Raw genomic sequence first — 24504 nt, 5'->3', positions numbered from 1 at the left:
GACAATATCAAAAGATCATTTTTTCCAACATTTTGGTGTTTATTGATAATGAATGACATTATTGAAGGCACATGACATGGTGATCTGCATCACAAAGAATGGCATTATAAACATGTATACATTAACTGTTAGATTTTAAGGTGTGCATTGATTGAAGATCACATAATGTAATTAATACGATTATATATGCCTACATTAGACATACAACATAATGACTTTCAAAGATGTTCACAGTATGAACATATTTCCCTCTGAGAAAAAATTCCAGTTTAGCTTTTAAAAAAAGCTTAAAAGCAACAAGGGTATTGGCCAGCAGGTTTGTTAACATTCCACATGCTAGGTCAGGGTCTGTAACATTTTGTCATTGGAACCAACCAAGAATGCCCTTACCGTCTTGACATATGACACAAATTTGTTTATCGACTATTTGTTAAGTTTACTTAACAGGAAAATAGCTCATACCCTTGTTACACAACTGGTTCACAAAAAAAGGAAAAACATTCAGACATGAAGGCACATGAGAAAAAAATGTAAAAGCTACGGACGATGTACCAGAATTTAAGATGAGACTTAAATGTGTTTTAACTCTGGTTGTCTATCTTTAGTGTGGACAAAGACCTGTCAGGTATTCACGAGGCTTTGAGAAGAGAGTTACTAACTCAGTACACCATGGCACCAGGTGATTGTTATGAAGCACTCAGTAAGGGTGTGTTTATTTAATGTGGACTGCCAATGGTTTATAAGCCTGTTATGGACGTCTTGAGGTAGGAGGAAGATGCCCCCATTTTGACAGCTGTCACTAGTTTTGCTTATATTAAGGCGTTGTGGATCAATGACTCATTTTCACATTGCTGCAAAACATAATTTAGCCCTTAAAGAAGTAAACTGCATTAAAGGCTATTAAACAAAGAAGGAATGGGAAAGATTTGATCAAACACCTGAAAATGAAAATAGTGCAGGTAAGGGCTGCTTCCAGGAGACAATCTTGTGTGTACCTTTTAAACGAGTCATTCTAAAAGAATAAAGGCTTTGGAAGCAATGTTCTTCTAAACACTGAAAATGCCCAAGGAGGTGAGCTGTGGCTCCTATCTGGTATGTGCGTCATCATGCTGTCCAATTTAATGCCTGCTGACACTAACAGGTCAATTTATATCTAATTTCCTAACTGAGGGCATCTGCTGTATATTTACTTTTCGGAAAACAAGGATGCGTCACAGTCTTGTCTCAAAACAAAACAGGAAAGTATGAGGAAATAACAAGGCCTTCTCTAAACAACATTTCCTCTCCTTTGAGGCACTATGAACACAGCTGTTTCAGTTACAGAGTAAACATTACAGGACAGGGGCGAGAATCTGCATGGATCTTTCCAGATGAAATACCACTTCAAATATATCAAAATAACAAATCTGTGGGCATAAGAAACATGAACTTATACTGTATGCATATACGTGCAGGCACTTCAATCATTCATTCACCATTCCAGGAATGTTCATCCTAACTGGGCAGTTGGACCATTGTTTTGGAGGAAATGTTTAACACCTGTTCTAAAGAGGTTTACGAATGCAGCTGAGCATATCTTTAGCCGTCACTACTTCTGTCAGCATCAAAATGAAGGTAATTCAAATTACTGTACAATGTATGGATAAAATTCCATTATTAAACAATTATTATTTTCATTTTTTTAAGAAATAAAATTCTGATTAAAATACATTTAATTATTTTTAGCGATAGATTAGCAACATTATACCGTATAGTCTTTAGTCACCCCCAGCATTTACCACATCCCCTTCTAAAATCTACATCTGCCCCAAATATATTAAGTATAAAATGTGTTTTGAGTAGAGATCTACACTAAACATTTATTTATTAGCTTTCCATTTCAAGTATACTCTGTAAGTCTGTCATCACATTCTGTTGGGAAAGGTGCTACTTAGTGAAGTACACAATATCGCAGCCTGAGAGTTGGTAAATCAGACTCCAGCAAGGCCTTATGGGTAATACAAGGTCTCTGCCACCAGTGTCCCTGACAGGCTAATGAGACAAAAAGGCCACTGCATGGTCATCTAGCTCAGCCAATCATGTTCAGCTGCTCTCACTCGGTCTTCCAAACACGGTTAAGGACTTTCACCACCTCCTCATAAATGATGAAGACGATGGCCACGTCCATACACACTCTGCCCAGACGTGGGACTGTCCCTTTGTAGAACCTACCGAAGAAGTGGATTTGTTAAAAATAAGTATAATATATAAATATATAATAAAACACTTCTAAACGTGTAATATATTCAGATATATTCTGAGTGTGTTTGTGTCTGTATGTGTTTGTGTACATGCCTGTGCTCTCGGCAGTTGTGAACAGTACACTGCAAACATTTGTGCATGAGTGTGTATACTATGTGCTTATGTGTGTTTACATGTTTGTTTGTGTGATGTGCCTGTTTACTACAGGAACTTACGCTGCAGCCCCCTCGTGTTTCATGATCTTCATGGCGCAGTCTACGGTGCCCTTATACTTATGTGCCTCCAGACCCTTAGCAACGGACAGACACAAGGACATGAAACATCAGACATAGCAGGAATGTCTCAGGAATGCAGCGGTCACAATGGTAAACCTTACAGGTGCAAAGGCGCCGACTTTTTATCTATTTCACCCAGGTCCTAACAAGCTTGTCTTATTATTTATTATTAATTATTATTAAATAAGCTATCTGCCACAGTAAAAACAATCATGCCAGCTGCACCAGGAATTACACAACATAAATAAGATTCAGTACCTGTGAATACAATTACCATATACAGTATAGACCATATTAGACATCATAACATATGTATTATGCTGTATTATAGCATACAATATAGAGTATGTTATACTTAATAGTTCAGTTGGTTTTGTTAAGGACTCCTATACTAACTGCTGGTCTCAGCACAAACCTGCATCCTAGTTTTGATGACGTCCAGAGGTGTGTTACCAAACACACTGATCGCTCCTGCTACAGCTCCAAACGACCCGGTAATCAGAGGGTTGATGGCCTTGTTGGGATCATCACCTGCGTCGAGACGGGTCAGAGAAAGGAGAAGTTGCCTTGTTCACTGACTGGTTCCTGGTAGATTTCATCACACACTACAGTTGGAACTGATTACATATGAACTCCACAGGGACCAATGGGAGGACAGAGAGGCATTAATAAGCAAGCTTAATTATTTAATTAATTAGCTCTGATACCTTTGTCTGCTCTGAACAACTCACACTGATCTCACACCACTGTTGCCATCTTAATAACACTTATGGTGAAGTACTCTTATTTGGCTATTGCAACAAAACAGCTTCCTTTCCTTCAAATGTTATATAGTGTGGTGCTATAGTATTGTACAGTCTGCTTTGCTTTGCTTTGCAATCCACCCCCCCCCCCTCCTCTCTCTCACACACACACACACACACACACACACACACACACACACACACACCCACACACACAGTATCAGTTGTACCTTTGTACCAGTTCCTTAGTGAAGTCATTACATAGAAACGAATAGCCTGATTGGATCCCTGTTTCAGTATAGTTGCCGTCAGTCCTTGATACGTTCCCATAATACCTAAGACATAAAAAAAACATCTTCATAATACTGTAAACACAAACAGGTATGATATATGCATATCTGGATATACCGTATTGGAATGAAATGTGTCACTATTACAAAGAATTTGGTGTGTTTGGTTCACCCAATCCACAATCATCTCTTTGTTCTATATTTAGATCTTGAAATAGTCACAATTCACTAGGGTCAGAGAGGGTTAGCAGTAAGGTAGTCACATGGCTAGTTTTCACATCACATGCTAGTCATGTGAATGTAAGTGAATAAAAGTGGATCTAAAAGTGGAGCATACCTGTTTCTAATCAAATATCTTTTTTTTTATTGTGGGGTTCATTCAACAAAACTGGATGTTGATTTTAATGACAGTTTAAATTCTTAAATTCTTGCATGATGTGTGAACTTGTTCTTTAAGTCCACTAGAGGACAGCACCAGCATCTCTCTTACCTTGAGTTCTGACAATCTCTCTAACCCCATGGAAGAAGCCTCTGTACTTTGGATTTGCCGATGACTGATCATGGATGAACTTTACCTGAAGTCACAACAATGCAAACAGTCATTAAATATATGGCTGCTTCTTTGGTAGAGATGGAATGCCTTGAATGACGTACTGGTTCATGTTAAAAAATATACTTTGGCCTATGACAAAATCACCTGGGATCACGCTAAAGACAGTAAATGGTGAATTTTTTCTGTTTTCTATTTATTTTTTATGAGTATGTTTGATTCCTATATGATTCCTATTCCTGTTGCTGTTATTCCACCTGAATTTCCCTAACGGGATTAATACAAGTTTATATATCTATCTATTACTTATCAGAGGAAAGTTCCTGGGAATGAACTTGGTAACGAGTTGCTGAGAAATAAGACACAATGCAAAACAGAGGAGATAAGTAACCTCCGTAAGTGGAGCATTCTGGCATAAGATTAAGGATGCCACTGACTGAGATGGACAGAGTGGAAAGGGGAAACAAAGTCTAAGCACACAATGACACAGACCTTTTACACAGTGGTGCTAGAAAGTCTGTGAAGCCTTTAGAATTTCCTGGATATTTGCATGAATTTGATCTAAAATGTGATCATATCTTCGTCTATGTCCTGAAACTTGGTCAGCACTGCACATCCTTGTTGTTCGCCGTATCACTCCATAGTGGAGCATAGGCCATCGATAGCTAGTTTCCACCGGATTTGGTGTCCACTTGTTCTCGATGTTTCAGTAATCCAGTAAATCCACTGAGCGAGGGATTGGCCCACCCAGCTTCAGTTTACAGCACATGGTATTCCCGGTTGGTCTCCCATCCAAGGACAAACCAGGCCCAGCACTGCTTAGCTTCCGAGATCGTATGAGATCAGCCGTGCTCAGAGTGGTATGGCTGTAAACTGTATATCCTGACTGCCCTTAATTTAGACCCTTTGGTTTAATTGTTCTGTTCCCATCCACATATTGCTACCTATACACCATAAGTCATCTCCCTTTTGTAGTCAAGCTGTGAGCCCATTTGTAACACTGATAATTCGAAAGGATTGACAAGAGACTGGTCAAATGGGCTTTGTCCCATATGCTGACACAACATTTCTTCACGTTGACTGTCCATGGCCCTCTTGAGGATGGTCACCCATCCCCCATAAGATAATGCCTCCCAACAGAACTAGCCTTTTATTAACATCTAGGATGACGTATGACTGGTTAGGGAGGGGGATCTTAACAATGAAGCCAACCAGCCATTGTATATCAAAAAGGTCTTATATTAGGGACAGAGAAGAGTGCAATACTGAACAAATTGCTGTCAATGATCAGTTAAACAAGCTGACTTTCTAGATTGCACATGTTTTTTTTTTCCTGAAGCAGTTAGATACATTTGTTTCCCTGATGTTCTCTTTACTGACCTTCACAGTCTCCATTGGGCACACCACAACAATGGCCTCTGCTACCCCTGCCCCCAAGCCACAGAGGAGCCCACGTGTGCTGTCCAGCTTGCCCGACTCATCCCGCATTTTATTACTGAGGAACTCAAACACCCCAAACCTAGGGAGGAATACAAGGCTCATGTCAATTAACAACACCTTTGCATGCTTTAGTGTCTCCCAAACGCAGGAAATTGCTTTTTAAGAGACTTTTAAATGACCTTTAACAATTAAGTACATAGCTGTATATAGCTGCTAGCTAACTAGCTACTTCAACAGGCCAAATTCCCTCTACAGCAGCCAGTGGTAAAAAACAAAATCATCATTGACAAGGCGTTGAGGGTAAGACTGTCACACTTTAAGTCACACCTTATGGCAAAGAATCTAGCTCTACAGGTTTTTAGGGGGCCTACTTAGTTCTTTACATTTTACATTAGTAGACCACACTTGATAAATACAACATCGACCACTACCTTCAGATATGACACATTTTTAGTGTGAACATATAACTTGGTTAACCATATTGAAAGATAGTTGCCAAGAGGAAAAATGTAGACACTGTGTCCAAACCTTCAGCTCCACCTGTTACTTATCACTCTTGCTTTTGTTTTTCTTCATTTTTATGTAGAAATGGCTAATGCATAGCAGTGGTGCTGAAATGAACTAAAAGAGCCAGACATTCTGTCTTGACGAAAGCGCATGCACTGCACATGACCGGGGCATTATCTCTGGGTCACAAGTTAAGGAACCCCTGTGGTTCGGCTGATAAGAGGCTTGGAAAGCTACACTAATACATTAATACCATGGGTCCTATGAATCCCAGTGAGCACTGCTGAAAGGTAGCCTCTGCCATACTTTGCTCTAAACTACTCTGGATGGAAGCAGAACGTCTGCTCTGCATTGCTTAAAACTACACATTCACGTTGCTTTTTACCAAAACTCAGCAAATTATATTATACTATATTTCTAGTAATATACTGTAGTATCATATTATACTACACTTATATGTAAGCCTGATATTTTACATACGATTGAGCTCCTTCCTCCTTGGAAGATCTGCTTCTATTATCTTTTTCTGACTGAAGCTGGCTGAAATAATTTATTGAATTAATTGTTGTGCTGTAGGCATGGCAGAGAGGAGGTGTGCCTACCTGACAGCTGCTTTTGGGATAGAACCATAGAGCAGCGAGCTGAGGCCCCTGTACAAGCCCCTGACCCCATGACCTTGGACTGTCTGCTTTACACAGTCCCCTGAGGGAGAGAGAGAGAAAGAAAGACAAAAAGAAGGAGAGAGACAAAGAGAGAGAGGGGTTTGGCAAGGCATTCAGTGAGTGAGTCCATAAGATCCCTGGTGTTTCAAATCCAACTGTTATATTTAGTGTGAGGGCAATTAGTTCGTTAGTAGATAGATAAATACATAAATGGAGAATGAGTGCGTGAGTGAGTAAGATAGATAGATAGATGTACAGACAGATATAAGTTTAGATAGATATATAGATAAATAGAATATTTTATTTATCCTGAAACGGAAGTTTCAGTGCTGCAGCAGCAATTCACATACAAATACATAACTTCCAAAAATACACACAATGGACATTGGTTACATTGGATAAAAGTGCCTAATTGACTAAATGTATATCTAGATGTAAGAGGATCTTTTTAGGGACTTGACTAAGATCATTAATTGCTTTGTGGTAAATTATTTGTGTATTTGCAGCTTAAGACTTGGTCAATGCTTAACTTCAAGAGCAGAGTTCTCTCCAAGCATAATGACTCAAAGCTCACTTTTCTCATGGCTTTACTTTGACATGTTGTGATCTAACACCCAAAAAATACAATTTCTTAATGGCTGCTAGTAATTGTGTTTTGACCTTTTGTTGAAAAAAAAAAGAAGTCTTTGTTCTTGATCCATTCATCCAGTAGACAGGTAACATTATTTAACTATTGAACACCACTGCAGAACAACTGGTGCAATCTGACAGTCCGTCAACATGTTATTGTGACGAGGGTCCACTATTCAAAGTCCATTGACTGTGAGTGCACTGATAAAGACTGGGGAGTGAGTGTTCGAGATATGGTGAAAGGCTTCCATTGGTGGGATGGAACATCAAGTGCAAAATTACACTTTGACCTTTGGCTTCAAACACTTCCTCAGGCAGATAACATGCCATATGACGTCATTACAAGTATATTAATGCATTATTCGCTTATCGTTACAAAATGTATCACTACATTCACACTGCATGTTGAAATACCAGTATTTGAAACCCACCGATGCCTTTGTAACGTGGGGGATTGGCTTTCTCGTCTAACTGCAGCTGGGTTTTCACATACTCGGTAGGGAAAGTGATGCAGATTTCAATGCCCCCGGCAATCCCACCTAGAGAGAGAGAGAGAAGGAGAGGGAGAGAGAGAGAGGGTGAGAGAGGGAGAGAGAGAGAGAGAGAGGGAGGAAGAGAGAGAAATAGAGAAAGAGAGAGAGAGAGAGGGGGAGAGAGAAAGAAGAAGAGAGAGGGGATTACTCACACTCCCATACAATTGCAGCAATACAGGTCTCATGTGCAAATCCACACCTCATCAATCAAACTCTAAAGGGGTTGGAATACCTGCTGTATACTAGGTGGCTAAGAAAACATAGAAGAAACAAGCTGTTCCTATACACTACTAACAGTTTATAGCAACGTTTATAATGGGTTAATGGGTAAAGTAATTCAGGATAATAAGATCAACACATTTTGAAATCCCTGGTAGGCCTTCGGGCAAGCATTCGTCAGATTTTGGTTGCCCTTAAGAAAGACATTTAAGGTAAATATATTAAAGAAAACAAAAAAACATATATTTAAAAAGCACCGACTGCAACAATGATCATAAATATCATTATGCATCTTTCTAAAGTTTGTTCTCCTCTGTTCTATTTAAGGCCGCTGCTTAATGATAAAGTAGTCTGAAAAGGTAGATTGTAGATTAGTAGCATCTATTTTGTCTAATGCCTTGCATAGAATTCATACTAAAACAAAGCATACGCTGGAAAGCTGCGTACGCACAAAAAAAATAACTCAGATGCATGAAACCGTGCGCACGCAAGTTTCCACGCTCCTTTTCTTTGTACGTCCTACATCACAATCAATGAGAAATTGAGCGCACATGTACGAGCACCACACTCCACTCTCTCTCCTCCTTCAATTAGCCTCATTTGAATATGCTAATAAATATAATTAGGCCTAGGCCACCCAGTGTTGTCAAAGAGCTGCATAAGCCTCGGTCAGTCTGGGAGTTGGCGAGGGCCTTTAGCCACGTCGTTAACCAGTACATAACACACATAAAAACCATGTCATACGAGCACTCAAGGCAGTATCCGCAAGTGGAAAACCATCCTTGCGAGGGAGCATTTCTGCTCTGTGAGTGTGCAGAGCAGTATCCGTGAGCAGAGCAGCGGTCCCATGAGTACGGGGCTGTGACAAGTGCAAGCATGACCGTACCTACATGTTCGCAATGCTCAACACTCACTTGCTCATGAAGTGGAATTTTGAGACTTTGGGGGCAGTAGCATAATGCATAATCCACACTCCAGTCCAGCTAGTCCAGTTGGTGGTAGTAATGCATCTTCAAGCTGGTTGCAAACTTTGAAACTATATTAAATCAACATTCTGCCCGCACATATTTGTGTCATTTGTGACCACTTGTTCACATTGCAATCTGCACACACACTCACATCAGCTGAGAGAAGCTCCCAGCCTGTTTGACGCCGCAATTAACGCTTGCCACCTTAAAACCACAACCCACACACATCTGCAGTTGAACGGCAAACAGGAAGAAGCCCTGGGATTGGCCCGACAAGGCTTCTGCCCACATGATACTCCCCTGACAATGATCCGAAGCGGGAGGGTGGTCTCCTCCTCCTTCAAACTGGAGGCCAGACAAAGCCTTCAGTCCCCAAGACATGCTCTAGTATCTGGTCACACACACACACACACACACACACACACACACATGCAGGCTAGCACAACAGTAAAATAAATGTCTTCAGTCCGTGCACACAAGCATGCACACACTAGACAGGATGATACACTGTTAGTTTTCATGCCATGACTTCGAGTTGGAAATATGTGAGTCTGAAAAGAACACAGAGGCCTTTCAGTCACACACGCAAGCCCACCTATGGAGCAGTGGCTGTGTGTGCAGGGAGAGAAATGCACATACTTTTGTACAAACAAAAATAGTGAATGAAGAAGCTACAACCTCACTAGTGTAACCATTTCAGTGAAAACGCTTAACTTTATAGTGTAGCTCTATTATAGTGTATATGTGTTCATTAATATGTGTGCATTTACAAAGCCGAAATAAGGCTATCAGTTCAAACACACCAACTCCCACAAAACAAACATCTCAGTGGATGTACAGCAATACCTCTGTCTGAACGCAATACTTTAGAAGTGTTCATTCCTGGCCTACTTTTTCAATACTTCTGTAGAATCAGTGCAGTACTTCTCAAAAACCTGAAACAGGACACTTGGCTGGAGGAAATGTTTGTGGGACTGTGAGATTCCTTCAGGTTATTATATAGATCTGGGTTACCTGGAGTTTACGCACAAAAGTGGACGATTTTATAATATGCAGAATACAGAAAGAAAGGAAATGGCACGTCTGGTGTATGTGTGAGTGTGTGTGTAAAGGTCTTCCCTTTCACACATCATAGAAACTCTCCCTCTTGCTACATTCCTGTTTTTTTTAAGTAAAGTTCACTCTGGCAAACATCCCATTCCAGCATATTATTTCCTGGAGAGTTTTGAGACTAAATAAGAGATACGACCAAAGACAAAGCTAGACTACTTTGATTGGCTTTATAAAAGTACTGCTGACAAAAGAACAGCCCATAGGCTATTGGCTAGGTCAGCTAATAAGGGACCCCACATTTGCACAAAGGGAAAGTCAGTGACTGAGCAAGCAACAAATCAAGCTTTTGTTCAGCATCTGATGGACACAGCTAAAACAATAGCCTATCGCTCCACTTTAAATGGGGAAAGTTTTCTTATGGATCCACAAATCAATGTAATTATGCAAGAGCAGTTGCTCTCACTGTAGCTGAAGCCTGACAAACCAGCCTGGGAGGATACCACAATCAATGACTGCGTAGACCTGCTGAGCAGGACGAGAGGGGAGCATTTCTGCTGAGTCATCATAGGTCACGCTATAACATAGAATTTATGTTGTTTGAAAAGTAGGCAAGACTATTGTTTTGGCTGTGAAGCATGTTCATTAATAACACTGTGTAGCATGTTATGTCTATTCAAAAAGTTAAATGGGGTTCAGATGGCCTTTCTGTCTGGGTGAAATGTTCTGGAATGTTGTGTCATTGAGGGAAAAGACGAACCTGACCAACATGCTCTCGTGACAGAAATTACTAAATTCTGCTCTGCTATCACTTGTCTCTGAATCACACTCATCCTCTGTCATGCCACTGCATAAGGAAACATAAAATACAGCTCCAAGCTGTGTGTTCTACAGTCAGTTTCACACAGCCTCTATGACAGTAAATGAAGGCTGTGTTAATTGGTGCTAGACGTTTCCCCACCTGCTAAGTTCTTATGTCATTATACAGCCTTTTTATAATGCACATTAATTTCACTCCATTTACTTGGCAAATAGTCCATAGGTCAGATCATGCTGGCTGTAATTAGTGATGAAAAGGGCCGTTGTGTTTGGCCTGACTCTGGGAACTGACTGAGAGTCCCTGCTGGAGTTGACCCGGTCCCTCAGATCAACTCTAATGTATCCTACATAGCCTATACAGTTTATCAGAGCATATAAATGTTGTCTACTTTACATGGGTTTTAGTGGCATGCCATTTACATATTTGCATCATATTTATGTCTGGGGTTATTGACAAACCACCTCGTGCACTTTATATTTCAGTCATTACCAATGTTTAAAAAAATCCTGGCAGTTGAAAAATATGTGAGGAAGTATGTACACAAGTTGTTGACTTGAGAATGACAGCCAACTCTTTTAGAGGAAGTAGACCACAGTATCACACCACATGCCATAATCACTCCATACTTGCCTGGGCACAGGTGGGGTATGCGAGGTTTGAAATCCCTGCCAGGAACATAACACCAGATGTGTTGCTATTAGCTCCTTTTCAAGAACTGCAGATACCATATATTCAGGCTATAGGCTACATAGAAGGCTAACGCAAGATATCTAGAAGTGAATGCGTTTTATTTAGAAATCGAAGATTTTTGATTTGGAAACAGAGCTAGGCATCTGTTTAACATCGAGTCGATGAATGAAAAGACACCAACATTTTGGCAAGCAGATCTTCTGTGAAGGCGAGCCGATCCTGTGCAACACTGTTCCCGATTGTGAACGCTGCCTTTATCTTTGTTCACAACAAATTGTTACAAAGAATTTATCTTGCTAATCGAATACTCTGTTTTGCAGAGCAAGATTATTAGATTCTGACAAAGAGTGGCATCAAAAAGAGGAACAAAACATGAAAGAACTAGAATCACTTACCAGCTAAAATAGCCTTCCCGGGATGAGTTAACTTTGCCTTTCCAGCTGGGGCTGCAGCCGCCAGCAAGTGCGGTCTGTGGAAAGGGCTTACAAATGTTCGCTGTCCGGACATAATTGTAAAGCTCACCAGAAACCTCAAATTATAAAGTGCTATGGGCAATATCAAGTCAGTGCATGAATTGTCCTCGGCTGTTTCGTCCTTCTCTCTGCAGATCGATCTTAGTGCGTGGGTAACTGCACAAATCTACTACCAGGAAACGGTGATCATTGGACTTTAAAGAAGAATTTCAGGTCACGATTGCGCGATGTCTTGAAAGCCCAAAGTTTCCCTGCCTGCCATCGGATGTAGGGTAGGCTACGGAGCACAACATTTTTGGGGCGGGGCGGGTGATTTTGTCAACTCCACGTAGCGCCATATTTTCACACAATAACACGCCGCTTAAGGTGGAACGGTATATTGAGAATAAAAACATCATCTTATTATTCAGTTCCGAAAGTTAATTAAAGCAATTCATTCAAATGTTTTTTTTTCTGATTAAGATAAACACCGTTCCAAAACTTCCCAGGCCTATCTGAAAAAGGACAAACTTGCTGTTCAAAACTCCTAATTACTCGAGGCTATCTAAGGAATAGAACACCGCATAGACAGCCCACGGCAGGGCTTTTCAACCAGTGGTCCACGCCCCCCTGGTGGTCCGTGAAGGCATTGCAGGGGTCCCTGACTATGCATTCAACAATGTAGTGTCACTGTGGGAATCACTTTTTTTTTTTTAGCAAGTGGTCCTCAGATGCTTCTTAGTCAGAATGGATGTCCCTGGGTCACAATCAGTTGAAAACCCCTGATCTACAGAGATGCCGCCTCACCCCACATGTAACTTTGTCAATTGCCTAGTGTTTGTTTAAAACAATGTTGTATTTTTGAGGAAAACCCTATTTTTAGGGCAATTTTCATCTGACACCATTGGTAATCTATTTCACTTCAACCGCGTATTTTTGCTTCAAAAGCCAGAGAGAGATGACCGTATCAGGGTACACAAATCACTACACAATACATTAAGGCTAGTGAGGATGGTACTCCAGCTGGTCGACTCTAATGCACAAATACTTCTACATGCATTAATAGAGGTAAATCCATTGAAGCAAAGAGCTGTGGTCTCATTTACTCTCTCAAGCTTAAGTGAGACCGTGGACCTGCCACACTGACCGACACAGCAGTTGTTAATGCCCAACACAGCAGTTGTCAATGCTACCGCCCCATTTAATTGCGCAAACTCCGTTTTTCTCCTTCACGATGCCCTACCTTGGCAAGTAGCTAGCTAGTTGTGGGCTAACAACCGGGCAAGCAAGCGACGGAAGAGGCTAGCTAGTGAGGACTGTTGTGCTGTGGCATTGTATTACCGCAACCAAGAAAAGGTATGGACCACTACAAATCCTCTGAATAAACAGATAGCTAAGTTGATCAAATATGTGATTATTTTGTGAACGTAATACCATGGCACTAGTGTACAAATCCATAAAGGGCAACTGGCTGCAATAACGATTTTAATCTTGTTTTTGCATCAAGGATAGCAACAGTAATGTCTCGGCCCATCCATCGTACTTTAGTAGTAGGCTAGCTTAGTAACATTAGCTGTGAAATTAGTTTGATAACGTTAAATGACTTAATAGCTACATTGGATGGCATTGACTCAGGTAAGGTATACGATGTTGTCTTGTTATCTCGGTTGCTTGCCTCGGTGATGCGGGTTTGAGGAAAAACGTTAATGTTAATTTGCGCAACCACAAGTATCAAGCTAGCTAGCTAGCTATAACGTTAGTTGGGTAAGTAGAGATAGTAAGCTAATACAAATGGTCGTATAGCAAGATACAAACACATCTAGATGAAACCTTAGCAAGCTGCATTGCTATTTTCTGATAAGTAGCCCCCATTTATTAAACATTTGTACATAGTTGCTGCTGGTTTGACATTGTCGGTGGTGCACTTGACCTCAGCCTGACTCTTGGTAATGCTAGCATTGAAGGGGGTGTGTACGCAACTGCTAGCTTCTTAGCTATGCATTTCACCGTTTTAAAATTACTTAATCACATTGTAACGTTATTTAAAAACATGCCGATTGATTCGTTTTTCTTTTGGTATAGATTAACAACATGATTTATTGTTTGTGTGCTTGTTCGTTGGGTAATCACGGGTGGTTTGCCCACCCAATTTTGTTACACTTTATCTCTGGAGGGATTAAAGCGCTGTTTCTGGCAGTGGCTGCTCAGCAGGTAACGGCTAAACTACGCATAAACCTTCCACTGGACAGTGTGAATGGGCCTGGCTGCTATGTCCAGGGATGGCCGTGGGCAGATAATCCAATATTCCTCCTGTCCTTTGGGTAGTGTCCTGGCCCTACTGTGCTGGTACATCCCGGTCGCTGAGTGGCGCCATGTGTGCTGTCGACTTTCATCGCGCGTGCATGCATTTGCAACATACCGGTACACATGTTGATGCTAGTGATCTGCTCTCTTGTCATGCCAGCTGACATAATGTTGCACACAGGGATCTTAACAACACCACTGTTACATACGTTAAAAGAATGGGACACTTAAAGGTACAGTGTGTAGTTTTTAGTGTCATCTATTGGTAGAAATTGAATATAGTATTCATAATTATGTTTTTATTAGTGTATAATTACATGGAACTATAAATCGTTGTGTTTTTGTTAGCTTAGAATGAGCCCTTCATATCTACATAGGGAGCAGGTCTTCTTCCACGGAGACCACCATGTTGCACGGCTATATTTCTACAGTAGCCCAGAACTAACTAACCAAATCACTGGCTCGATATAGTACTTTTCGCGTTGTTATGGTATTTGACGCCCACCATAGGCATTGGCACACTGTTGTAAAAAAAAGGGTATTCAGCTGGTTGCAATTCAGCAACATCTCCACTAGATGCCACTTAAAACTACACACTGTACCTTTAAAATAGGAAAGTGTCATTTAACATGTGCTATGCTCTGGGAGGGGGTTGGTTTTGGCAGCAATTACCCAAACAGTAGTTGTTCTTAATTCAGAAACCGAGTTACCCTGTAAGCTGTGGTTTAAAGTTCCGCAAATGTGTGTAATTGTAAAGCACGTATCTATTGAAGTGCTCTGTGAATGGAAGATCAACTTCTCTTTGACTCATTTGTACGGTGAAAGTGAACATGATGCAACCGGCTTCTCTTGAACATGCCCAGATGTAGTAGGATGACCTGTGAACTAAACCTGAGCATTTTTTAAAACTATCTTTCCCCTTAGGCAGAATGGCTGTACCTCCCTCATACTCAGACTTGGGCAAAGCTGCCAAGGATATCTTCAGCAAGGGCTATGGTAAGTATGCGGGCAACTATGGGCAGATCTGCATTTACTATCAGTGTTTATCTGTGTCCACTGATCTGCAGTACGGTATGGCGGGACTGCTGGATACCACTCTATGGAATACATTCTCTGCAACTGTGTTTAATCTTGCAGGTTTTGGCATTGTGAAGCTGGATTTGAAAACCAAATCCCAAAATGGAGTGGTGAGTGGACACAATACCCATGTATCCTCCCTCTCTATCTCTTATTCAATTTGCTCTATCTCTCCTTTCTCTCTTTTAATCACTCTTCTTCTCCTGTCTCGTCTTTTGTCTCTGCTGACTTGGTTTATGAGCCACAGTCCCGACTTGACTTGTTTGCTTTTAGTCAATGACCTCTTCTGTGTTTTTGCTCTTCCCCGTCCCTGAAAACACATGCCTGCATATGTGTGCGTGTTCTTGGGGAGGGTGCTTTTGATAATGTAGTCTTTGTGTCTTTACGGCTACCTGTGGTGGAAAATGCTTGAAGATGGTAAGAGGTCTGCGTGAGAAATACAGATTGCTCTCCTCTCTGGTGTTGTTTTACATCTGTGAGGCCCCTCTTGTCTGTTTTTTACATCTTGTGATCGTATTGATGTCGGCCTGCTCTGTTATGCTGCCCCTGGTGTTTACGTACTTGTGAATGTTGGATGTTCTACACAATTGGCTGTTTTCAACTATCAATCCATCATCAGTTTTCATTATTTTTAATTCTTAGATTACAAAATTAAGAGTAGTGATGACTACACAAATGGTACTGTCCTCTTGAAACCATAATTGTATTAGTCGTTGTCTCAGTACTCTGTGCAATGACAATAAAGTTGAATCTAATCTAATAATTGCCCACACATACAGGGTTTGTGCACCGTCTGCGGTCATGTCATGTCGATGCATGTCATTACTTGCCCTACTGCATCAGCCTGTGCAGTCTACAAGCAAATTATATGAATCACACACGCCACAGGTTCTTTAATATTAATTCAATGAAACAAATATTTGTGTCTGGTAGATGCATGATCGACTGACTGGCAAAAACCAAACCAACTGTATATAATAAAATGTACCTACTTATTTTTTATAGTCAATTTAGTTTTAATTGCATCCTCATTGTCATTAATTCTGCTTGCATTACCAGCTCCCACCTTTTTTTTTTCTTTGTTAATAATTTCCCCCTAAATCTTTAGTGGTCATCCATCATGTTCTTGCCATGTTTCTTATAATGGATAAGTAATGAAACCTCCTTTTTGCCTCGTCTCAGGAGTTCAACACTTCTGGCTCCACCAACACTGACACAGGCAAGGCCGGGGGCAACCTGGAGACCAAATACAAGATGAAGGAGATCGGCTTGTCCTTAACGCAGAAATGGAACACGGACAACACCCTTGGCACTGAGGTGGCTGTTGAAGACCAGGTCAGTCAGTCTCCAAGGCAGTTCTGTGAGATCCTGTGAAATATTCCCATGAGGTTTTTCTTACACTTTGTGTCAACGAGAGGTGAATAGCTAGTGCCAGAGCCCTGTTTTAGTTAACCTCCACCTTCTTCTCCTACAGCTGGCACAGGGGCTGAAAGTAGCCCTCGACACCTCCTTCGTCCCAAACACAGGGTAAGCTTCTTTTCCAAACTTGCTGTTTGAATGCTGTTCTTGGCAAAGACAGATAGTTGTATATTATAGTTGTAGGCTGTTGTCCAACTTACCCAATTTTCCTGGAACTGAATCACACCCTTTAATCGCTCATCTTAAACGGTCATCCCTACCAAAACAAAACTATGGAACAATAACTTATTCTAAGTCGACTTAAGTCATTTTTTATTAATAGGAAATGGAATTTGAGAGATGTCTCGGAGTACCAATGTGAAATTGAAAAAGCATTTCTCTTTATGACCTCCAGGAAGAAGAGCGGCAAGCTGAAGTCCAGCTACAAGCGTGACTTCATCAACCTGGCCTGTGACCTCGACTTTGAGGGTCCCATAGTTCACTCCTCCGCCGTCCTGGGCTACGAGGGCTGGCTGGCTGCCTATCAGATGGCCTTCGACACGGCCAAGTCCAAAATGGTCCAGAACAACTTTGCTCTTGGCTTCAAGGCCAAAGACTTCCAGCTTCACACCAACGTGTAAGCATCTTTTAACACATCTTGAGATTTCAGCTGTGAAAGCCTGCGGACAAGTGAAAACTAATTTCATCCAGTGCTAGTCTTGCCCTCATCCTTTTTGAGGATGGTGACATTTAAAGACCCACTGGTGAAAATCCTGTTTTTTTAATTTATTTGAATCCTTGTTTGTATGGTGTTTTTATATGATGCACAGCATATCATGAGCGGAATAAGCAGTTAACGCCATGCCTGAGTATTTCCACCTTGGAACTGCAGTGTACCAATAAGTCTCAAAAACATCTGGTTTTCATATGTCACAAACCTAAGGAACCAGTCACAGTGATGAACACAGTGGAGGTCCAATATGCTTAATACACGTAACCTCACTAGTATTTTTGATTTATTCATCCAGGAATGATGGAACAGAGTTTGGTGGCTCTATTTACCAGAAGGTAAATGATCAGTTGGAGACTGCTGTTACCCTGGCTTGGACCGCAGGCAGCAACAACACACGATTTGGTATTGCTGCCAAATACCAGCTGGACAAGGATGCCTCTGTCTCTGTGAGTAGAGTGTTTTGATAAGCCTACTGGATGTTAAACTGTTGTTGTTAAATAGTCAACAATGTGCATTTGATGAAGACAGCACCAAAATGAGTTTTACAGTCTTGTTCTCTTGGGAGAGTGGGAGGACAAACTTCTCTTGCTTAATTCTCTTTTATTTATTGTTTTCTTTTCTAGGCCAAAGTGAACAATGCTAGTCTCATTGGAGTTGGCTATACTCAGAGCCTGCGGCCAGGTAATGTTTTTTTTGGAACAACGCACTCTCATTTTTCATGTTCTCCAGCTGCTTATGCTGTTATTCTCTTCTTCTGTGTTCCAGTTCTGTCTAAATGTGAACCCTCTTTTTCTTCTTCAACAGGAGTGAAACTCACTCTCTCTGCGCTAGTCGATGGCAAGAATTTCAACTCGGGAGGCCACAAGGTTGGCATGGGATTCGAACTGGAGGCATAGAGGTCCTTCTTGGAATGAGACAAATAAATGATAAAAAAAGAGCTAAAGGCCCTTAATCCCATCTACAACCACCATAATCCTTTTATAATTTCAGCATATTTAGTGTCCTTTGACCCTGTGCACACCCCACCAAGTCGTTTTACTTGAGTTCTAGGTAACAGAACCAGATCAATGGTCAGCAGCATTTCCCTTGAATGGAAGACCCAAAAGGCCTAGACAATGCATGACAGTAAATGTACATTTACCGGGGAGCATTCTCGCCCATATATAATCTAGTGATTAACAAATGGGTTACAGCTAAGGAAATGAACATTAAAACTGTCTGTCTTCCTCCCGTTAGATTGTGACAGATGAACAGTCATGATCTTGCACACAGATGTGAACTTCTAAATTTGTAACATATTAGCTGGGTTTCCATCAAACGTTTTCATGCAGATTTTAACCATTCAAATAGGAACTCTTCGGTGGAAATGCTTGAAACTCACATGAAATCTTCTGAGTTGAATGAGAAATCGATCCCACAACTGTTCACAACTCCTTCCTTGAAACAGCGGATGGAAACAAGCTCACATTTTCTTCTGCCAAATTATCATGAATGCGCTTAAAATATGTGCAGAAGGAAGAGTTGGAAGGAAACCCAGCTATTGACTGATGCTTCGCAAACCCCAGATAATGACATGCTGACTCACTTGAAAAGAATTTCACACTCTATTTTACACACCAGTCATATTTTCAACAGTTTTTTTTTTGTTTTCTTTGGAATGTCCCTCTTGGGCCTCCATAAGATGAGTAGGATGAATGTGAACATCTATGTAATCTAAAATAAATGCTAGAATAGAATTCAGTTATGAAACTTAGACAGGACAGCACTCAGATTGCTGTTGCATGTTAATCCAGACTTTGGGGGCTTAAGCATTTCATTCAGTATGATGGATGCACTGGCCATGCCAGCCTGTTGTAGTGCTTGAGACTGGTCTGCTGACGCACATCTCAGTCATTGATAGACAGGGTCACAGAGTTCACAGTTCTCTGATACACTCAGGAAGGAATGGAACTGTCAAGCTCAGCACCCTGTCTGGTCATATGTCTTGTAGATGTTTAGCATCTGTTGGCAAAGACCGCTGCAACAGACTACAATTCTCTTACTGACCCTGCTGCAGACATTTAAACGTGTCTCAGTACATCTGTCCGAGTCCACTGTTGTGTACACAATGATCCTGTGCATAGCAATGTATGTTTTCTGATCGCAAATGGTTCTTAATACTGTAACTGTTGTACATACCCATCCTGTCTCACATTTTGTGTGTCTCTATATTATTATTATTACACCTATCATATTATTCATATTGTTTGGTTTTTGGAAAGTTGCTTTATGTCTTTAGACACTGTACCTCATTTTTTTCCAGCAAAAATCAAGTTATATTAAATATTAATTACAAAAAAGTGCTATGTTTGGTTTTGTCCGCCCCCCGCCAACCCCCGGATATATATATATATATACGTGGCAAGTATTTACTGTCAAGATGGGCAGCACCCTAGCAGGTAGTAGTATTTGTGTTCATTTAAATGCATAGTTGGAGATTTTTAGGTCCCTGAGGTTAAAATACAAGTGCTTGGCACTAGTGGTATTTTGTGGCTAAACTTTGTAAGAAACTACACCACTGTACTTTCTGCTGTGTATATCTTGTCATATCAATAAGGTATGAAGTGTCATAAAAAATGAGTTATACCTTCCTTAATACCAAAGTTGCTGTGGCTATTCTACATGTCATTCTACACTTTAAGAGTGTATTTAAAAACATCAAGTGAAAAGCACACTTCCTTTGGTGTTGACTGGTGTGGTAGGCTAGGGTGACCGGGTTGTAGGCCTACAGCACAGCATGTTGACCCTTTGACCCGCACCCTGCATATTGGGACAATATCCCGCATTTTCATTGGTCATTTGTTTTTTAATTGTCAGGAATAAGAACACATTCTTTCTGTTACCTGCACATGAGCCGCTTATGCTTTGTGGGACAGTTTCTACTCTCTTTAATAGCACTACGCTCTCAAAGCTAGCGCTCAACCAGGGCCACATTTAGCCCCTACAAAACATACTAAAGCATTTATTTAAATGGCAATGATGGTGGTTTGAACAGCCTGTTGTGTTACCCAAGCAGTGCAAGTATGGCAGCTGAGAAGGCAATTTGAAGTTTCAAAAAGAATTTTCAGAGCCTCGTAAAATTGGGTTAAATACCTATTTCATTTTCAACTTTTTATTCTTATTTTGCATTTGTGAAGGAGTTGGATCCATTGTGCACACAGTGTTTTTAATACGGCGGGGTTGAGCTGCATGATGCTGGCTGCTTTGCTTAAGGACATCTTGATGAGCCTATAATGGCCCGTGCATGTTGGTCTATCAGTAAAAACATGTTTCGTTGCAAAATTAGTGGCCTTTGGGATGACAAACAGCACCGTGCTCATCATATCTTTTATATAGCAAAAGCTGTAGCCAGTTTCTTTTATGACCTAACTGGTGTGCTGTGAAATCGACTAGAGGACAAAGTATAGGTGTTTGAGCTAAAAGGCTGAACACAAATGTTTTTTATTCAGTTAGATAAACATTATATCAAAGTTTTAGGTTACCTCTTTGCGTTTGTAACATGTCCCACATTGTCCCACGCAAACTTACTACTCGTCCCACATTTGGTCTAGGATCTCACATCAGAGCCTTTTCTTGTTCCAAGAAATTGTTACATTCTACTCCAACTTTCAGCAATCATCACAGCAAGTTGACCTTTGCCACCACCTGCTTACAACCTGTGCGAGAAAACTCCCGTCCCCCGGCATAATAGTAGGAGATCTCTCCCACTAGCTGTTCAATGTGTCCAAAGTCGGGATAGAAGCCCTCTCGGGACATCTCGTCCATGAAGCACTGAGTCACATGACTCTTCTCCAGGAGTGTGAGTGGTAAGATTTCCGCATCCCTCCAAAGCATGTGGTGTTTCCCCAGGCTGTGCTGCAGCAGAGGCGTGAGCTCCTTGCCGACCCGTGAGTGGCTCCCCGCGGCCATGCTCGAGGCGTTGTGCAGCACATACTTGGTGATCTCCTCGTGGCCGAGGTTGCTGATGAGGATGTAGATGGTGTTGAGGTATTCGTTCATGTGGCGCACGCGGATCAGGTCGTGCAGCTGGTCCAGAAGCTGCTTCGGCATGTGCTCCACCTCGTCGAAGATGAAGATGGGGATCTTCTCCTCGTCCTCCGCCTGCGTGACCATTTCTGAGACGATGGTGGACAGATTCTGAGCGCAGCTTGCGACCTGATCTTCGGAGGGGCATCGGTGCAACGTGTAGTACTGCAGGACCAGTCGGTCCTCGACTATGAAGCGGAAATGTTGTGCCAAGAGGCGACCCAAGTGGCTCTTGCCAACCCCAGTGGGGCCATGCAAGGACAACACCAGAGGCTTGCTGTGAACGTAAGTGGACAGGTAATCCTTCAACTGCGCCAGAAGATTATCCCTCACCTCTTGCTGTCCAAATACCTCTCTTTTCAGGACCTTCTCGAGACCCTCCAGGTCGTACCGAAGCACATGGTCATCCAGGTTCTCAATGGCATTGTAGACTTGCAGGAACAGGATGATGCAGAGTAGGAAAAGGCAGTTCTTGGCCCGGCTGTGTTCCTGGTTGGGCACAACTTTGCGGTAGCCATTACTGGGGTACTGAACCCGTCCCCTCCTTTTCCTCCTCTTTTTGCGCAAAGGGGGTGGGGTGTTGACCGTCAGCGCATCAAAAGTGAAGATCTTTGGGCTGGTGGAGCGTAAACAACAAACAGACTGTGAAGCAGCTTTTTCCAAACGCCTCTTTTTGAGGGCTAAGTATTTTTGACGGATCCGCACCACAGCCTGCACACTCGCAGACAACTGGGAAAACCTGTGAATACCATTTTCTTCAATGTTCTGATCCTGAGGTTCCTCTGGCCCACTGTCTGCTGAATCTTGATCTCCCATCTAAAAGAGTATCAAAAGATGAAACATTGACTTTTTACATTTCTTTTTACTTTTTACAAATCCAATTACCCAACATCTATGCATTTCCTACTATCTTTTTCCCTTGAGTTGCATTTCCAAAAAACAATACCTTGCTCCTTCACCGTCTACAGCATAGATCAACCGAGGAATGAGGTCTGTGTTTCATGAACCACTATAAGGTAAGCTAGTACAGTGGTCCATAATGATGACATCATCATTTAATTATTTCCCGTTGAGTCTGCCAACTAGCAAATACTTTCATGTTAGAGGGCTTCTCGGAATTTATGGAAAAGGTTGCACTGTTGACCAGACCGATTCTGCCACCTATGATAGACATAATGCAAATGTAGTGGTTTGGAGCTTATTTGGTTTGGGAGCGGGTACGTTGGGGGGGGGGGGGGGTAGTTACTTTACCCGTTGCATATTATACTCTATGCTTGAGAGGGTTGTGGCTATTTTTAAGTTTGATATTAGTGCAATTCCAAAGGTCTTACAGGCCTTGCTTAACCTAATATTTCGACAATACCCAAACATTTCAAAAGCTGACCACAAACCTATGTAATCTCAGCGTGTGGAGGCATTAAGGGGTTGCATACACGTCACTCGTGTTCAGGTGATTCAAGCGGGTTTTTTTCCCATCTCTGGTAAAGCGACTCAACTCAGCATCTGACATTCTTAACATTCTGAGTTCTGAAGCCATCCCCTTCCCTTACAGATATCGTTTCCTTCCTGAACGCGCTATTCTCTTTTACAAGCGCACACCCCTTTCAATGAAAGGCTAAACCTTCGCAATAAAAGCTGCCGCCTGACTCCTGCATTGTGAGCGGTCTTCTTCATACCAAACTTTTTTTTTTTAGGCAAATGGATACACTTTTGTGCATGTTAACCGATCTAGGCTAATGTTATCCATCTGAAGAAACAAAGCTATAATCATGTCGGAAACGAAACTTGCATTTCCGATAGGGAAGTTAGTTGTAAAGTTGTAGTGATGTGCGTGCATCGACAACAGTTATTTTACAGCTTGCTTTAAAGTGAGAGAAAAACCAAGAAAAACTTGGAAATGTGCAGATGAGTTGTTGCCTACTTACCACAGTGAACACGGCTGAATGCAACTCCAGGTATTCTAACCCCAAAGCACACCTCGTTATTACGCCTGGTCCATGGAAAACTATGAAGGGAAAGACAGTTCTTACGAGAGGACCACAAATCGTCAGCCGAGAGAGTGGAGCTCTGAGCGGAATTACAGCGTGTCAGTCTGAGTTGCGATCGCTTCCTTGCAGCTCTTGCTACTGTCCCCTGCTGACTCCTCCCCGCTCTGCTAGAGTTATTTGCATCAAACGTTGGGGATAAATACAGGTCAGTTGGACACAACCACGACTTGAAAACGCCAATACCCCCTCTCTGTGTTGAAAAGCTTCACTTTTCAAGTCGTTTTTTGTCTACACCATTTGAAATGAAAGAGAGCAGAAAGGTCTGCATACGCCTCCTGAGTGGTCCTTATAGGAAAATATAATTATGTTTAAATATTCTTTCATGTAGGAGCTTACATTCCAACTCACGAGAGGCTTGAGACTGCCTTTTAGAGGAACTGTGTGTGTCAGCCATCTTATTATTAATTGCAATTATCCTGTACAAATGTGCAGAAAACATGTCAAGTCAAGTTTATGTTTATAGCACATTTCATATGACAGGGATATAGATTCAATGCTTTAAAGTAACATTATGACAGGTATGGTCCTGGTCCAAGACGCAGAGTAGCCTACAGAGAGGAAGAGCCAGAGGAAGAACGACAGAGATAGAAGAGAATGTCTAACTCTGGAATTTTGAAATTTGACTAGTGAATAGGGATGGGCATGAGTAGCGTTAGTCTATTTGGATGTCAGTATTTGCTCAATGAATAGAGTAATCAAGTTTGTAAATTGAGTCAATTTAGAGTCAAACTTGCAGTTAAATTAAGTAAATTAGCATGTGTTAGCAAGACCGCTTTAGCCAGCTCTAATTCGGATCAATTCACCAGTTG

The 24504-nt window shown here is 41.5% G+C and overlaps 3 protein-coding genes and 1 pseudogene across 4 annotated transcripts; 1 reads left to right on the top strand and 3 right to left on the bottom strand.

The window, feature by feature from the left end:
• Positions 1-15: 15 nt before the first annotated feature.
• slc25a1b (slc25a1 solute carrier family 25 member 1b) lies at positions 16-12386 on the bottom strand. The gene is made up of 9 exons (XM_042705560.1): positions 12014-12386; positions 7770-7877; positions 6649-6748; positions 5480-5618; positions 4040-4124; positions 3490-3594; positions 2932-3047; positions 2457-2530; positions 16-2207 (listed from the first exon to the last, which is right to left on the bottom strand). The coding sequence occupies exons 1-9, from the start codon at positions 12123-12125 to the stop codon at positions 2093-2095; spliced, it is 954 nt and encodes a 317-aa protein (XP_042561494.1). The 5' UTR covers positions 12126-12386; the 3' UTR covers positions 16-2092.
• Positions 4855-4973, bottom strand: LOC122130795 (annotated as a pseudogene).
• Positions 12387-13191: 805 nt separating the features above from the next.
• On the top strand, positions 13192-18519 carry zgc:56235 (Voltage-dependent anion-selective channel protein 2-like). 2 transcript variants are annotated; one of them, XM_042705561.1, is made up of 10 exons: positions 13192-13426; positions 15299-15370; positions 15512-15561; positions 15866-15868; positions 16634-16786; positions 16926-16978; positions 17265-17486; positions 17878-18028; positions 18206-18263; positions 18387-18519. In XM_042705561.1, exons 2-10 carry the CDS (start codon positions 15304-15306, stop codon positions 18476-18478), a joined length of 849 nt encoding a protein of 282 aa, XP_042561495.1. In that variant the 5' UTR covers positions 13192-13426; positions 15299-15303; the 3' UTR covers positions 18479-18519. The 2 variants fall into 2 exon arrangements, with proteins under 2 accessions (XP_042561495.1, XP_042561496.1); XM_042705562.1 differs by lacking the exon at positions 15866-15868 and having other exon boundaries at positions 13199-13426.
• A 2198-nt stretch (positions 18520-20717) lies between these two features.
• On the bottom strand, positions 20718-24142 carry tor4aa (torsin family 4, member Aa). Its single transcript, XM_042705559.1, has 2 exons — positions 23573-24142; positions 20718-22463 (listed from the first exon to the last, which is right to left on the bottom strand). Exon 2 carries the CDS (start codon positions 22461-22463, stop codon positions 21240-21242), a length of 1224 nt encoding a protein of 407 aa, XP_042561493.1. The 5' UTR covers positions 23573-24142; the 3' UTR covers positions 20718-21239.
• Positions 24143-24504: the final 362 nt, after the last annotated feature.

This window comes from Clupea harengus, unplaced genomic scaffold, assembly GCF_900700415.2.
Source record: "Clupea harengus unplaced genomic scaffold, Ch_v2.0.2, whole genome shotgun sequence".
In the NCBI taxonomy this organism is placed as follows: domain Eukaryota; kingdom Metazoa; phylum Chordata; class Actinopteri; order Clupeiformes; family Clupeidae; genus Clupea; species Clupea harengus.
This window is presented reverse-complemented; position numbering and strand designations above follow the sequence as displayed.

What these genes read in the sequence shown, in the direction of transcription:
- slc25a1b (XM_042705560.1), bottom strand. Translation starts at nt 12,125, where the DNA reads ATGTCCGGACAGCGAACATTTGTAAGCCCTTTCCACAGACCGCACTTG. An exon ending in GCCCAATGGAGACTGTGAAG is followed by an intron (nt 4,125 to 5,479) that starts GTCAGTAAAGAG and finishes TTGTGACTTCAG; the next exon opens with GTAAAGTTCATCCATGATCA. An exon ending in ACTAAGGAACTGGTACAAAG is followed by an intron (nt 3,048 to 3,489) that starts GTACAACTGATA and finishes GTCTCGACGCAG; the next exon opens with GTGATGATCCCAACAAGGCC.
- zgc:56235 (XM_042705561.1), top strand. Translation starts at nt 15,304, where the DNA reads ATGGCTGTACCTCCCTCATACTCAGACTTGGGCAAAGCTGCCAAGGAT. An exon ending in TCCTTCGTCCCAAACACAGG is followed by an intron (nt 16,979 to 17,264) that starts GTAAGCTTCTTT and finishes TATGACCTCCAG; the next exon opens with GAAGAAGAGCGGCAAGCTGA. An exon ending in TTCCAGCTTCACACCAACGT is followed by an intron (nt 17,487 to 17,877) that starts GTAAGCATCTTT and finishes TTATTCATCCAG; the next exon opens with GAATGATGGAACAGAGTTTG.
- tor4aa (XM_042705559.1), bottom strand. Translation starts at nt 22,463, where the DNA reads ATGGGAGATCAAGATTCAGCAGACAGTGGGCCAGAGGAACCTCAGGAT.